This window comes from Fonsecaea multimorphosa (genome assembly GCF_000836435.1).
Source record: "Fonsecaea multimorphosa CBS 102226 unplaced genomic scaffold supercont1.13, whole genome shotgun sequence".
Taxonomy (NCBI): domain Eukaryota; kingdom Fungi; phylum Ascomycota; class Eurotiomycetes; order Chaetothyriales; family Herpotrichiellaceae; genus Fonsecaea; species Fonsecaea multimorphosa.
The window spans coordinates 398,504-413,990 of record NW_015971647.1 but is presented as its reverse complement, the minus strand read 5'-3'; the positions used below and the strand labels follow the sequence as shown (position 1 = coordinate 413,990).

The 15,487-nt window shown below is 53.2% G+C and overlaps 6 protein-coding genes across 6 annotated transcripts; 4 read left to right on the top strand and 2 right to left on the bottom strand.

Moving 5' to 3' along the window:
* Nucleotides 1-107: 107 nt before the first annotated feature.
* On the bottom strand, nucleotides 108-1,491 carry Z520_06850 (uncharacterized protein; the record flags this gene model as incomplete). Its single annotated transcript, XM_016777350.1, has 2 exons — nucleotides 108-1,169; nucleotides 1,270-1,491. The coding sequence occupies 2 exons, from the start codon at nucleotides 1,489-1,491 to the stop codon at nucleotides 108-110; spliced, it is 1,284 nt and encodes a 427-aa protein (XP_016631521.1).
* A 720-nt stretch (nucleotides 1,492-2,211) lies between these two features.
* Z520_06849 (uncharacterized protein) lies at nucleotides 2,212-4,168 on the top strand (the record flags this gene model as incomplete). The annotated part of the gene is made up of 2 exons (XM_016777349.1): nucleotides 2,212-2,617; nucleotides 2,676-4,168. The coding sequence occupies 2 exons, from the start codon at nucleotides 2,212-2,214 to the stop codon at nucleotides 4,166-4,168; spliced, it is 1,899 nt and encodes a 632-aa protein (XP_016631520.1).
* A 1,128-nt stretch (nucleotides 4,169-5,296) lies between these two features.
* Nucleotides 5,297-7,588, top strand: Z520_06848 (uncharacterized protein; the record flags this gene model as incomplete). Its single annotated transcript, XM_016777348.1, has 1 exon — nucleotides 5,297-7,588. The coding sequence occupies one exon, from the start codon at nucleotides 5,297-5,299 to the stop codon at nucleotides 7,586-7,588; it is 2,292 nt and encodes a 763-aa protein (XP_016631519.1).
* A 634-nt stretch (nucleotides 7,589-8,222) lies between these two features.
* On the bottom strand, nucleotides 8,223-9,839 carry Z520_06847 (uncharacterized protein; the record flags this gene model as incomplete). The annotated part of the gene is made up of 4 exons (XM_016777347.1): nucleotides 8,223-8,979; nucleotides 9,034-9,502; nucleotides 9,558-9,696; nucleotides 9,753-9,839. 4 exons carry the CDS (start codon nucleotides 9,837-9,839, stop codon nucleotides 8,223-8,225), a joined length of 1,452 nt encoding a protein of 483 aa, XP_016631518.1.
* A 1,432-nt stretch (nucleotides 9,840-11,271) lies between these two features.
* Z520_06846 (uncharacterized protein) lies at nucleotides 11,272-12,192 on the top strand (the record flags this gene model as incomplete). The annotated part of the gene is made up of 1 exon (XM_016777346.1): nucleotides 11,272-12,192. One exon carries the CDS (start codon nucleotides 11,272-11,274, stop codon nucleotides 12,190-12,192), a length of 921 nt encoding a protein of 306 aa, XP_016631517.1.
* A 1,505-nt stretch (nucleotides 12,193-13,697) lies between these two features.
* Z520_06845 (uncharacterized protein) lies at nucleotides 13,698-14,500 on the top strand (the record flags this gene model as incomplete). The annotated part of the gene is made up of 2 exons (XM_016777345.1): nucleotides 13,698-13,986; nucleotides 14,079-14,500. 2 exons carry the CDS (start codon nucleotides 13,698-13,700, stop codon nucleotides 14,498-14,500), a joined length of 711 nt encoding a protein of 236 aa, XP_016631516.1.
* Between the last annotated feature and the right edge of the window lie 987 nt (nucleotides 14,501-15,487).

The window sequence follows — 15,487 nt, the reverse complement described above, 5'->3', positions numbered from 1 at the left end:
ATTACTACCTTATGTACTCATACAGAGAGTTACTATATAACTCGGTCCGTTTTGGGATGGGACCTTGATGATCACGCGTCTAAGGGGTATCATCCGTATAAGTTGTATCAAGAAGCGTGCACTGGGACCATATCCGTGGCTCTCCTCGCTGCTTTATTGTTGGCGCTGGAAGAAGATTTCCTCCGTCTCCTCTTCTCCTCTTCCCCCCGGCCTCTATTATTTTCCTGGGCGTCCCTCTGCTCGCGCCGTCTGCGCCACTGCCACTCCCACAGCACGGGGAGGAAGGACCACAGATCGAACTCGGGCCACAGCACGTCCAGAAACACAATCTGCGTCGACTCGTGGCACTGCCAGAGCATGAAGTCGCTGAGCCGCGACACCCCCGAGGTGCGGATGAGCAGGTCGATGGGCGGGCTGCCGGATGTGTATGTGTGGGATGTGATGGTGGCTGGGGTGATTAGTTCGGGTGATGGGTACTGGTGAGACTTTTGTGGTGTGGACTTTTGTGGTGTCGTTAGTGGCCGGAGCGGTGGGGAGGGGGATGTGGTATTATTGTCATCGTGATGCAGCGTTGTTGAGGTTGATACCGACGAGGCGTCGTGGTCGCGGTCAGACTGGTCGGGTAAGTAAGATGACAGGCTCGTTGTGCTCGACGAGGGTGACTGGAGATCCGTCCCCGGTGGAGACAGGTAGGTTCTCGTCGCGGGTGAGTTGGATGTTGCTGTTTGTTGAGAAAACTGCTCGGACCAGATCGTACTGGCGATTCTCTCCTCCTTGAAGGGGCTTTTCCTCCCCTTGCCATTGATATCTTCCGGTAACGGCGTCGTCCACTCCTCCACTGTGGCTCGAATGGCACTCGTGATTTCTTCTCTCGAGGTGTACGGAAAACACACGTTCAGGACACAGTTCCCCTGGTTCATGCTCGTCATCTCGACCGCTTGATCCACGGCCTCCAGGACATCTGGCTTGACCAATTCCCGTTGGCCCAGTATTCGTACCCTCGCGCCATAGCGATCCAGGAGCTCGCCGTGTTGGACCAGCTGTTTTAGTTTGATTTTGGCCATGGACATCAGAGCGTCAACCTCGTACTTGCTACGCTTGAAGTTTTCGATGCTGAAGGCGTATATCGTGACGGTATGCACCCCGGATTTGTAGCATACTTCCAGTATCTGTCACCGTAGCATTGTCAGCGTCGGTTCATCACCCCTGCGCGAAGTCCAACTCATATCCACTTAGAACATATGAGCTCAAACCATGGGCTAACCATACCTTTGCCAGCGCCTCGAATCCGTGATTATGCCCCTCAACGGTTTCCATCTTGTTGTTCTTTGCATATCGTCGGTTTCCGTCCATGACAAACGCAACGTGTCTAGGCACCGGGCCTTGACGGAGAGCACCGATCAAGAGCTCGCGGAGTTGATTGAGGGCCCATTCTGCGGGCGGGGACGAGAGGAGCCATTGGCGAAGGTTGAATATACGACGGTATGGCATGGCGACAGTGGAAGGACTGGGCGACGCTCAAATGCGGAGGAATGGAGGAATGCTCGCAAAGGTGCAAATGGTCTCAGCTCATGGGACAGTGCAGGTTTCGGTGAATTGCTTCGGCGTTTGAATTGAGGGTTGAGCGAGGTCCCGAGCGACAGGGACACAGTATGCAAATTCTAGGAAGCCGAGTCAGGCAATGGCAGTCGGGGAGGTTTTGCAAAAGAACGGAGGGTTTCCTTAGGTTTAAAACGAGAGTTGCTTAGCCCAAGACCTTGAAGTTCTGTCGAGGTATTGCGCGGCTTGGAGTGTCGAAAAGTTGGCACCGTCGTTTGGTGGAGACCAACGGTGTACCTCGTAACCTGGCGAGCTGGCACCTGGAGTGCCACGAGTGCGTAGCCCGCCTCCGGATTAACTATTTTCCGTCAATAGCAATATCAATCACCGCCATCGACTACAGAGCGAGTCGTTTCTCCATTGCACCAAAGGCCGCAATTCGATGAAGTAGCCATCATTGAAGCATTCTTTGCCTTGTTGAGATAACCTTTGTCCACTCCTATGCGCAATCAGAATGTGGCGCTTGGATAATTGGCCGAGCCAGTTGGCACTCCCTCACTGGCTGTTCAATCCACCATAGGGAACCGCCTTTCAGCCTCACATGGCATTACTCTGACACTGTGTTGGGATCTGAATCAAGAAGAATCTCTAACATGATATCGTCTTTCCATGATGCCGGACAGAAAGCCTCTACGCACCGCCAACCCAGACAACTCTATATGGAAAGGTCTCTCAGAGGATGCTTTTCGTCGAACTATCATTGCCCTATCCAGAGCCACGGGCGGCGTTCCGGTTGACTCAAAAGACTGGTGGTCAACTACTGATCATGAAGAGAGTCTGCCCCCTTCAACGACAATTCGCTTGCTTCCGTACCAGACTGAGCAAAGACTAGCTGATGATCTTGCATTCATATCAGCTGCCCAAGAAGGAGTAGAGAGCGTGGCGGCTGCGTGCGTTGAGGAGATTCGTGAGCCTCCGGGACTTATCTTTCGTGTCGCTGCAAACGAAGGGATACGCGAAGAGATCAGGACTGCCTTGGAACAAATCTGCGCTTGTCTGATGTCTTGTGCGTCAACTGGTAGGCACATATTACTTTTGTGACCCTGGCTGGTAGTGTTGTTCTCACTGCTCAAAAGATATCTCGCTGGTCGAGTGCATTTCGACAACCAGAAGATTAGTACTCGCATTCTGCCATGTGCGGATCATCTCACGAATGCGGCTGTTTCTTGGATATCAACCTTCACACCATCACGGTGCGGCCATGAACGCCGGTCCAAAACTCGAGAACACTCTGAGCCGGATGCGAAGCACGGCGACAACGGCGACTGCCGTAGGCCTAGTGAACCGAATAACCAAGCTGAGAGCGAAATTCCAGAATATCCTACGCTTAGATAACCTGCAGGCGGCTCAAGAGCTAGAGGAGTGTGTTCATGAGTGCTTTTCTATCACCACTGACAACGGTCGTACTCCATTTCGAACCACCTTACACGAAGCCGAACTCGACTCTCGTGCGTGGTTCAACAATAAATTTATGATGCAAATCGACAAGCTCGGTGCATATTACAGGATTCCTGAGACTCTGTCCAGAGAAGCTCGCAGAAAAGGAATGAGACCCCTTTTCTCAAGGATTAGGCTCGAGTATATTGCTCCATACCGACCAGCAAAAAGCTCTATATCACTTTCGGGCGAGAAGGTTTATTGTCACGTACACGCAGAAGTGCAGATGGTCATTCATTACATCCTCAAAGCCACGGGGCCTAGGCCTCGGATTATTGGGACAAGCAAAGCAGCTTGTTTTCTCTGCCATCTATTCATTACCGAACACAAGGTTTTCGCCGTATCAGCATGGCATGGGCGTCTTTACGATCAGTGGACTATTCCAGACCTCAAGGAATATAGTCCCGCGAATATCACTGCATTGAGGGCAACCATACAAGAAATGCACCGTAAATGCACTCAACTTATCTCCACGAGGAGTCCTTTGCGTCCTTACCCACTGACTAGCAGGCACAATCTGCAGCATCTTCCCACTTTCTCACCCGCGTCAACAATCCACAACGTGAGACTTGACCAGGCGCAAAGGCTGAGCAGGCCCGTTTCGACAGTTGCGGAGGGAGTCGAGGTCAATGGTCCTTGCATTCACACATCCGGGTCATCTGCTTCATCAATTGTCCCTGAACAAGACGCCAGCGAATTACCATCATCTGCGGACGGTTCTGCGGCACCTAGTCGGTCGAATGATGTACCCATTTCAGAAATCGCTGTCGAAAGCAACGAAGTCAGGACTCCGGTACCACAAAACCGCGCACTTAGTGATTGGCACCAAAGGATCGACTCAAGAGAATCAACTTCTTCTACAGGGATCTTACACCTCCGTCCTGGCAGGCCTCGGTTTATTGAGTTGCCGCGTATTAATATTCTTGCGGAGATAGAGTCACCATCCAAAGGGATAATCGCATTGAAGGACAACGACATGAATATACCTTCTGGAAGTCGGGTGGTCAATCTGGAAGACCTTGGTGAAGTGCATGAGACCATCCTCGAAAAAAGAGATTCCGAGTCTTCCATTGTGCTGCAGTTCCAGAAAGGCGGCATCAACGTCTGTTGTGTAGCCCTGGAATGGATATGATACATACTTTGCAACGACCGGAGGAAGTCTGCGCGATCGAAGGATGTTGGATGACGCAGAAGCATTGACTATACGATAGTTGCACCCAGCAATCTCCCCAACTCGGCGATATGTGGTTCTTCGGTCTCTAGCAACATACTGTCTTTGTATGTACAGGATTCCGCTCGGTTAGGGAGCATTTCCGCTCAGAGACTGGCATAGTTGAAGTTGGTCAGGTTCATCGAGATTGGCTATTCCTTGCCTTACCGCAGGATCTGGAAGTGATGGCCAGAATCAGGGTGTTTTCGTTGCAGTACTAGTGGTATATCGATGACCAGTCCGCTAAACCTGTCTCTACGCTCCAGTAAAATACATGGCGAGGTGACTCCTGAGGCTGAGGCCGGGCCCTGTGGCTGTGGATGCTTGGCACTCGGAGAATGGTATCACGTGCTGTGGCTTTCCTCCTCGCCTGGGTGCCAGTGGCGAAGAATGGGGCAGACCGGAAGCTGCAGCGGGCGCTACTTCTCATCCTCTCTCTGCGCTTCCATTTCCCCCATCACCATCGTCGCCCGCCAGCCTGCCTGCCAACTATCTCAAGAGCCAGGGCGTGGCAAGTCAAGAATATTTCTTTGATTGTCTCTTTTATTTGAGTTGGTTCCTTTTCTTCATAGTCCTTGTCTTCTTACTGGGTGTCTCTTTTCCACGTTTCATCAGCGGCCTGCCGCCGCCGCTCAATCCCGATCATGGCCCTCCAGGCTCCCCTCTCCCAGTTGCCTGTGAGTATACCTCTCACGATACAGAATCGCCGGACGCTGACTTATCTATTGTCTCAGAGCCTGTCTGCCATTGCTCCGGATGTCTTTACGACGCTGCCTTCGCTCTTTACTTCGCCGCTCCAAACTCTCCGACGGATTCGCCTTGCGCGGCTGCGAAGTGAAGGAGATGCATCCGGGTCGCGGCAAATACACTCGACCAGCCAAATAGCAGGGCAGTCAACGGTAGGCAAGGATTGCTTCCGAGACTTGAATGGTGCTAACTGGCTTGCAGCTTTCTTCAAACGTCGTCCTGCCAGACTTCCTCGCCTCCCTTCCGCCCAATAGTCTCCGACCGCACTCTCTCAATCTAAATTCTCGCAGAACACCGCCCTGGATGTCTCGAACTATCTCCTCAACCGTTGCCCCTCGCCTGAATCCCATATCATTCCTGCGCCGAGATCTGTCTACTAATGTCACCAATGCCTCAACAAGGGCGGTATCTGGAAAGAGCACAAGAAAAGGGCCTTTAACACAACCTTCAATGACTTCATTAGTGTTTGGTCCTCCTCGCCGAGGGAACAATTCAAGCTCGAGTAAGCAATATCGACATTTCTCGACGACTTCCCCACTCGCCAACCAAAACATGCTGGCCCACGCCGAACGCACTGCGAACAATAACCCTACAAGTGCCACTGCCCAGAACGCTTTCTATTCCGCTCTCCTTCGCGCAAACATGCCCAAGCTCGTTATCGAAAGATATCAGTCGGGTCGATATGCCACCAACCCAGCCGCCGATGCGGCCTACCTCAAGGCTTTGCAGATGACCGGCTCGGTTCCTGCTCCAGGCACGCCCGGCTCAAACGCCGCAGGCTCACAAGGTAACGGGTTGGGTGCTGACAAGTTACGAGCCGTCGGTCAGGCGGTCGCCGGACAGAATTACGGTGGGCAAGTGATAATGCCTAGCAACAAATCCGGTACCGGGGCGAAAGAAGCGCCGCTTTACGTGGTGGTGGAAGAATCATGGGGCGCTACCATTCTGAAGTGGGTCCGAACGTTCCTGTGGGTTGGCTTGTCTGGCTATTTCCTCCTGGTAGTCCTGACCATGGTTGTGGAAATGACTGGGAGTTTTCGGACGAGGGTCGGCCAAAACAACGAGGTACAACCCCAGCATCAGACCGTCCGTTTCAGCGATGTGCATGGCTGCGATGAGGCCAAAGAGGAACTCCAAGAGCTGGTCGAATTCCTAAAGAACCCAGACAAGTTCAATCAACTAGGAGGCAAGCCTCCGAAGGGTGTTCTTTTGGTGGGTCCACCTGGTACTGGCAAAACCATGCTTGCTCGGGCTGTTGCCGGTGAGGCTGGCGTACCTGTTTTCTACATGTCCGGCTCCGAGTTTGACGAACTGTATGTCGGTGTCGGTGCCAAACGCGTGCGGGACCTCTTCACTCAGGCGCGGAACAAGGCGCCCTCGATCATCTTCATCGACGAACTCGACGCTGTTGGCGGCAAAAGGAACGCACGTGATCCTGCCTATGCGAAACAGACACTCAATCAGCTCTTGACCGAGTTGGATGGATTCAGTCCAAGCACCGGTGTCATTCTCATCGCAGCGACCAACTATCCCGAGTCTTTGGACAAGGCGCTCATTCGACCTGGTCGATTTGATCGACATGTCAACGTGCCCCTACCTGATGTTCGCGGGCGAATCCAGATCTTGAAGCATCACATGAGGAATATGCCCATTGCTGCCGATGTGGACGCCACCAACCTTGCACGTGCTACAAGTGGTATGTCTGGTGCCGACCTGGAGAATCTTTGCAACCAAGCTGCGGTCCATGCGTCACGACTCAAGTACAAGAAAATCACCGCCATGAACTTTGAGTGGGCCAAAGACAAGATCATGATGGGGGCTGAAGCCAAGTCCCGCATGATTCGAGAAAAGGACAAGATCCAAACAGCGTACCACGAGGCTGGCCACACGTTGGTCAACTTGTTTACTCCCGCCAGCAACCAGTTGTACAAAGTGACCATCATCCCCCGTGGCCAAGCGCTTGGTGTCACTCACTTCCTCCCCGAAATGGACGAGGTCAGCAGGGGCTACGATCAGTTCATCGCGTCGATCGATGTATCGATGGGTGGCCGAGCGGCTGAGGAATTGATCTATGGTCCCAACAAGGTGACAAGCGGTATCTCGCATGATGTTCAGCAAGCCACTCGGACCGCGTTTTATCTTGTCACGCAGTGTGGGTACTCGGCCAAACTGGGAAACGTCGATCTTGCTTCCGACTACGACAAACTTTCAAGCGAGACCAAGCAGGAAATCGAACACGAGGTGCGACAAATCGTGGAAGGCGGCCGAGAACGTGCCGATCGAATTGTCAAAGAGAAGCGCAAAGAACTTGAAGCCTTAAAAGACGCGCTCCTGGAATACGAAACACTGGACAGGGAAGAGATCATGAAGATTCTACGCGGAGAGAAGTTGAAAAAGATTGAGGTTGAGCTGCGTGAGGATGACGACACAGACAATGGGGATAATGGACGAGGAAACAAGTCACAGCCCAAGAAGGATAAAGAAGTTGGTCCCAAGGGCAGCTTGGGGATCAAACTTCCCGATGTGCTGCTGCCACCCGGAACGGGTGGGAGAGGAGGAGAGAAGGAAGGGGTTTCACGGGTCAGTGATAGATGACATTGATGGTGGCTAATCACAGGCCTTCACAAGCCGTGTCCTTTTCGTGGATTTATTTAGCGGGTAAAATGACTCTCTTATCGTGGAATTGGAAGGGTTTATGCTCAGGTCGTACAGTATAACCACTATTTGATACGGTATTGCAGTGAGCACGTCCAAATTGTGCAAGACAGAAACCACGAGCCACAGGCACAGGTGACATTCCTTCCTAGTGGCTCGGCCGAATGGTTCTACACTCTGCTAGCAAATCGAAACATGCACAACACTAAGCCGCCATCCTGTGATTTCTTATTGCTCTAGTGATATTCTGGCGCCACATGTGAATGTTTAGGAAACCAGCCCAGCTTCTTGTCTGACGAAGGCTCATGTGAGTAGGAGGCAGGCTGGTCACATAATGTTTTTGTCTGACCAAAATAGTACTGGGTCACATGCACTCCATTTTCTTCGAAACCAACAAGGCTCGATTGTACTTTCTGTTTCTTCTTACCACGCTACCATGCCGTCTCTCACTGATTCTGACTATGATACCGTCTCTACTCCAGCCTCGAGCGCTGCATCCAATGTTATCCCACGATTACAAGGCCAAATGAAAACTCCGGTTGAAGATGCAAAGATTTTTACGGATTTCTCCCTCTCAGCCCGTCTTGGGCAGCCTAGGAGAGCCCAAGGGCGACACGAACACTGGACTTCGAGTCTCTGAACGTGACGTGGGGCTAGACAGCACCGGTGACCTCTTCTCTGCTCCTGCTGAAGCAGCTCGCACAGGTGTTCCTGGCGGCGAGCTGGGCGTTGCTTCTGTGGGTGTGCTCACAGAGCCGGTTGGCGAAAACACCGGGTGATGTTCGTGGATAAATGTGCTTCCCGGCAACTCCTGTGGGGCCGATGGCGGTTGCTTCTGGATAGCTGCCTGAACTCCTTTGCTTTGATCATATGCTGGCGGTGACGATGTCGGGAATATAGGCCACCCGTTTGCTACTCCCACAGCACCTGGAGAACCTGCTTGGGCCTCTGGGCTGTCCAGCTCGTGTGCGGTCGGCGCCCTCGACATGGACATTTGAGAGAGTACCGGCTCTTCGGGTGGGAAGGTAGTCGTGCGGTTCGCCTCTGCGGCCCGTCTCACCTTGCGCCTTCTCCTGACCCAGAAAAAGGTCGCTATACATATGATACAGATCACGACCCCGATGGAAATGGGAATGGCAATCTTGGCTCCGGTCGGGAACTTGCTTTTCGCCGGCTGTGGTGTCACGAGTGAGTATTTCTGGGAGAAGACGTGGTTGGTGATAAGGGTCAGACCGGCCACCGTCGGAGTCGACGCTGGGACAAATGTCGTCGCAGGCGACGAGTAACATGGGGTGTTCTGTCCAACAGCGGTGTAATAAATCTGATATCCACTAATGTCGGATTAGCCTCCCAAATTCGACAAGAACGGGAACGAAAGAACTCACAGTGGACAACAGGCACTCGCGGTGGTGAAATAGTCCTGGGGACACCTTGTGATGGCCGCATTGAGTCCGTACTCGTATGGGCAGCACTCTGGCCTGTCTTCAGAACAACCAACGTTGGGATATTCAGTCACCATTCCAGCAGCATCTGTTGTTATTACAAAGTATGGTACTGTGCAGCTGCCAGTCATCAGTGGTGCTCCAACAAAAGCTGTTACTGTTACTGGCTTTCCGGTTGTTGCGTCCGCTGTTTCCGACACAGGGTCACCCGAGAGTGTCGTGAGACTCGGATTGCTCGACGACGAAGAGGACGTTGATGCTGGTGGAATCGATGTAGTTCCTGCAGCTGGTGTGGTTTGCGAGAGACTCATACTAGCGAGAGCACTCGACAGTCCTGCTGGTGAGCATCCCACGAAATCGGGGGCGGTCTCGTTGACGGAAGCGCATTCCTGCTTGTTGAACTGAATTGCAACTGTGATGACTGGTCAGGTATCGAATCTTTTCCCAACGCATCGACTTCCACTTACGTGCTTGCTCATCGGAAGTACACTGGGTATCTAGGCAGCAAGACAATGAACTGACATATGCTGAATTCGTACAGAGGCAGGCGAGATCGATCACTGCACATGATGTCTGAGAAGACGTCGAATTTGAGAGGCAATTTTGCTGTTCCTGGAGTCAACAAGCCATCTCTCCCAGCCCGGGGCCCTCAGCCAACTTACTGCGCACACGGGGATATCCTGTACACTAATGGCATGCACAAGCCGAAAACAAAGGATATGGTAGAGGAAGGTGAGGACGAGCTTCATGGCGAACACGCTCGAGTCTCGGCAAGGGAGAGAAGGACGACGACGCCGTGACTGCACCATGCAGTCGCTGAAGAAAGTTTCGAGGACCCGAACTCGTGTCAGTTGGTTGATGGGAAGACATCGAGGACCTGGCCGACTTTTCTGTTTCCGGATGGGATCTCAAACAAAAGAGACATTCCTTTGGTATCCATGGAGATGATTTTGGAACAATGGGCTGAGTGTCGGTGCTTCCCGGCTCAATGCGAGATGATTTCCAGGCTGGAATGTTGGCGCTCATTCCTCGCTGCGTACACCCACGTCAACCACCAGGCACGGTAAGGGAGAGATATTGAGGGATGGGCCCATAAAGTTGGACCCTGTCATCTCTGGAGCACCAGATCAAAAAGGATATATACATATTTCCATACGCAGCATCACAGCTCGTGCGACTTGTCGCTTGCGATGTGCTAGGACCAAGTCCGGGAAACCGGCACAGCAGCCCTTGTTTGAACATATATACAAATTACGCGCTCCAGGTGTCTGCGTGTGCCGAGATGGGTCGAAGGGTTTGTGTCTTTGTGCAGACTGTTCTCCTGCCAGTTGGATGCTATCTGCATGTTGTCGCTGGACTGACGAGGCTGCACCAGCCTCAGGGACATTTCAAGGCAACACGCAGTACGCAGGCGTAGGGCGACTTTTCTGCTCTCCGGTTCTCATGGCCTGAGTTCCACTTACCTATAATGCCAGGTCCACGGTATGATCCTCGCTGTTTCCTCCAACAAGTTCAAGGCGAGAGAGTATCTGGCGACTAGACCTCGTATACCTCTCCTCGGCTTCAAATCCGCTCCGACAAACACAGACACAGCATTTTGCGACGCGTGATTGAAGAGCGAGGCATCGCAAAAACAGATGGTCAATCGCCATTGATTCTAAATGGCTTGTCTCGCCCGCTCTCCGCAATATGGCCTGATTGGCTGATCATCCCTTGCCATCGTCTCTGCTGAGTGGATCTTGATGATGGAAACATTGTCAGATCTAAGCCTCGCAGGGCCCGCTAGCTTGCCCTGCCGCAATTTCTCCAACCTACTCTGAGACCAAACGCAGGAAACAGCGCCCAGAATGTTATTAACAAAGGGGTTTGAATGGCTCTGCACAGGCACGGAACGATCGGAGCGGACGTCAATGTGGCTTATACATACATAATGTCAAATCACTCCAAGCCATCGTCATTGAGCAGTGCGGTCTTGTATGTCCTGGGGCTGATCTCTTGCAAAACGGATTGGTGTTCAGGAACAACAATGGAACATCTCATGACGGCTGTGCCATAGGGTGCATGAACCTTTTCAACTTTTCTCTTTATATGAAAAGTACATAACTTGCACCCTATTCCTGCGCTCTCCTCACTATCCCACGTCGGCAGTTTGCACCTCCCTCCCCCAACGACCTACAAATAATGTCCTCTTCCAACAATCCTAGAGGGTCAATGAACCCTATGAAATGGTTCTCATGCTGCTTCGACGGCGACAATGATGAAGACGAGCAGCCACAACAACCAACCCTGCAGACACGGCAGGCTCCCAGGACACGATGGGACGCAGCACCGCCTGTAGATCCTGCGCAGGAGGAAGGACCACCGCCGCCACCGTACGCGCTGTTCGACCCTCACCCAGAGGACTGCGAGTGCGCGATCCACATCCACAAGCCTCGACCGCAGCGGCCGATCGTGGTCGAAGCATTTCAATCGCAAGGATGCAACTCTTGTCCGCCGACCAACACGCTGCTTCTGTCGCTGCTGACCCTGGCGGACCCCAACATCCTCGTCCTCGACTACCACGTCACGTACTGGGACCACCTGGGGTGGCCGGACCCGTTTGGGATCCGCGAGGCCGACGCGCACCAGCGCGAATACGCACAAGCCGGCGGCACGTCGAGAGTGTACACTCCGCAGGTGGTGGTGAACGGCCTGTCCGAGGGCGCGGGCAACTCGACGCGCAAGCTCGAGAAGCTGATCAAGGACGGCGGCACCCTCGCGAGCCAGGACTGGCCGTGGCTGCTGTTCTCCAAGGTTGAGGGGGGCATCTTGATCAGAGAAGCCACCGCCGCAGCCGCGGCCACGGGTCGCCGGGGCAGAGTGCTCGAGGTCGTCTACGACCCTGCCCTGCGCGAGGTGGAGATCCCTCGCGGCGAGAACGCCGGCAAGACGCTCGCCCACCGCAACGTCGTCAAAAGCGTCACCGCCCTCGGTGAATGGAGAGGCGGCAGGGGAGTGGTCCAGCTGCCGCCGCACGATCTGAGCAATGGCCTGGAACGAGTGCTGATTGTGCAAGAGGGGGTCGGTGGCCAGATCATCGGAGTCGCTCGAATCCACTTCTAGGGATATCAATAGGACTTTTCAAACTTTTTCTGCTGCCGAGAGCCATAACCCAGGGTCCCCAGCCCGCAATGGGGTTGTGAGGCACGGCATAGATGGAGAAAAAAGCTATACATACCGAGGTATGTTGCACTCAAGAATGTATTTACAGATGAGCTCGGCCGTGTTTGTGAGCTGTTTTGTTGGACTTCTCTGGGGAGATTGTAAAAGAGCCCATGTTGAGGCTCACAAGGTACTTCGCAGTGGTCGAAGAGAGGAATGCATGCGGTGTTCAGAACGAGAATGACATACCACGATGTGATATACACACATGTGTACATGTATCAAGTGATCTAAATGGCTAATTTGGCAACCGAGCACTCCCGTTTAGTAGTAGTCAGAGGGTTCCTCTTTCGTACACCTCTTCGGTTCCTGAACCCATCTCGGCCCCCCACCCCTCCTACCACATCGACTCGTATACCTCGTATAAACCTCAACGTCCCACGCCCGTCTCCTGGAAACTGGCGACACACTCACTATCCTACCTCGCTTAACTCAGTAGAGGTCATACTCGGTGCTCGTCCACTAGGTACCAATGCAGGGGAACCACCAACATCATTGGTCCAAGGCAAGTCAAACAACATCGGCCCGTCTTCGATCCGTCTTCGGTCCAATTCTCCCCCGTTTTTTTTCTTTCGTCCCTCTATTGTTCCATTGGAGATATCTTGCGGGCTCGGGTTACTCGAGATCTCGTTTTTCCTTTGAGCGCCTCCAGGAAGTTCTAGCCACCCCCCTCGTTTGCTTACCATTAACTTCTCCTAACGTTTGGGGTCGGCCCACGGGGATTTTTTGGCGGGTGACAGAACACCCCACCCCGGCCTTCGTGTCAGATTGTCGTTGCCGGGTCGCTGAATAAGAAGCTAAGCAGATCTCTCTATCTCTCTCGTGTCATTTTGCGAGAAGAAAGTGTTGTCGAGGAGAAGCTTCCTCCCTCCCTCCAAGGTTTTCGCACAGTCTCGGACCGAACAGAATCACCCCGAGGGCCTCCGGGACTGCTATTTCTACAGTATGCTTTGCCCAGATCTAGTTGACAGATGGCAGCAGTACTATTACCATGGACGCATCCTTCTGCCCCTACTCCCTACATCAATGGACTCCGGGCAACTAAGATCCACGCCAACGGACAAGTCTCTGTGCAGATAGCCACTATAAACTTTTGCATCTGCTTCCTTGTCTTCCAATACCGCTGGACGATCGATCTGTCTTGCAGAACAGAGCGCTGTCCTCGAGCGTCAACAATCTACCTACCTGTATGGTTATAAGGCCCTGACCGAGGTAAATTCCCAACCTGCTCATCACGATGCTTTGAGATCCTTCAGAAACCACTTCGACGTAAGTCCACATCTCATTTATCAATACTTCATTCGCGGGAAATACCTTGTGCCAGTGGTTCATAACGGCTGACGACTCCGACCTTGTCAGCTCCTCTTGGACCCTATATCGCGCAGACTCGGGGCGGCGTCGGGGTCATGTTTCGATCCGTCCTCACGGCAGGCGCGGGCGCCCTGACCACAGTCCCGGCCTTCTTCTTGTGGACAAGGAACTGCAGCATTGCAGACCTCCCCACAACCGACGAACTGTTCCGCAACACCTCCTTCGCCAAGTACAATCCGACTCCGTCGCCCGGGGCGGAAATGCGAGATGTCTGCGTCCGACGGTATCCATTGAGCCAGATCCGACCGGAACTGGTTGAAGATGCTCGCAGAGGTGGCACGGCAATGATCGAGGCCTTTAATCAAGGTATCTGGGGAGGATTCGGTAAGTGGTCGTCGACGCTGCGAAGTCAGAAAGAAGTAAGGGAAAGAAGAGAGAACTGATCGTATCGTGCACGTCCAGGCTACGCGTTCCAGAGATGGCACCTCCGCCAGCGCTACGGCACTTTGCCCGAAACCCAGTCGCAGCTCTGGTCGAAGCAGGCTCTGCAGCAGAGCACGTAGGAGTCGGCACGGCATTCACCGACCACCTTGTCGTACTGGACAAGACGCCGCAGTCGGTCCTGCTGCGTGGGGGCAAATCGCCGCTCACTCGGCCTGACATGCCCCGCGACATGGACGGCCTGCTCGAGATCCAGGTTGTGCCGGACTTTGACAAGGGGCACGTGGACTTTATATTCAAGTCCGTCTTCTTCGCGGGCACGGGAATCGACAGAGGAGAAGGTTCTTCGGAGGTCAAGATCGTGCCGGAGCCCTTGGTCTGGGCCCACAAACAATACACCAAGCTGCTGGTGGAATCGGGGGTTCTTCACGTGAAGAATCAGGCGTGGTTCGCTTAACGACGAGAAATTGATATGGAGCGTGACGGCATCATAGTAACTGTCAGTGAGTTAGGGTTTCACCGCCGTGTTACTGGGATGAGAGAGCTTTAATCACACAGTAGCTGTCGTCCGAGACTGACATACTGAGCTTTTGAAACAAGTAGAATTGTGTTGACTGCCAGGGAATAATCCTGCCCAGGACAGTTTGGGGGAGACCAATAGCCTAGCTGCCGGCATCCATGCTGCCTCGCAGGAGAAGCCTTACCAGAGTATCGAACGGGTACCGTCCCGTCAAGCGCAGAGATACTGCAACTTTAGGGGCCAGATGGAAAAATCTCTCATGGACCTTATGCGCATGTGGCGTGGCTGAGCTTCTGCACAGACTCTCACAGGCAGGGTGAAGAAGAGATCCGCCAGGAAGTTAGCCGATCTAGAACATTGCAAGTGAGTTGTCCAGCCTAGACTGAGATTTTTGGAGCGCAGCTGCTGAAACATTCGTACTGTTCTGAGCGTGCTGCTCCTGAGATACCGAGCACCCAACAAGTACTCCACACAATCCCATGAAGCGTAAGTGGAGATGAACAAGGATGCTGACATGGCCCAATCTCGAGGAGAGGGAATGAAAGAAGGAGAAAAGAGCGTCCTTTGTCAAGGGCAGCTTACGGGCATGTGAGAGAAAGCGCTGCCCCTCTCGGCCCCTTTCCTTACCTTGGCATTCTGTATCTTCTGTTCCGTCTAACCGTGAGCAAAGATTGTCCATGTTCATTGGTCGCTGCCCAGGGTCCTCTTACCACTTTGGGAACCTTGCAGATCCTGTGTGGGCCACTTTGTGGATACACACTCGCGGTCCTGCAAGTGCTTTGCAAAAGCTTGAGGATGAACCTAGTGACGAGATCGTTCCCGCGCTTGCAGCACACCTGACGACGGATGGGAGAAGAATGACACATGCTGTGGTGTCTTCTGTATGCGGCATTTATGCGAAGACTAGCCGTTGGGCAGCAGGTA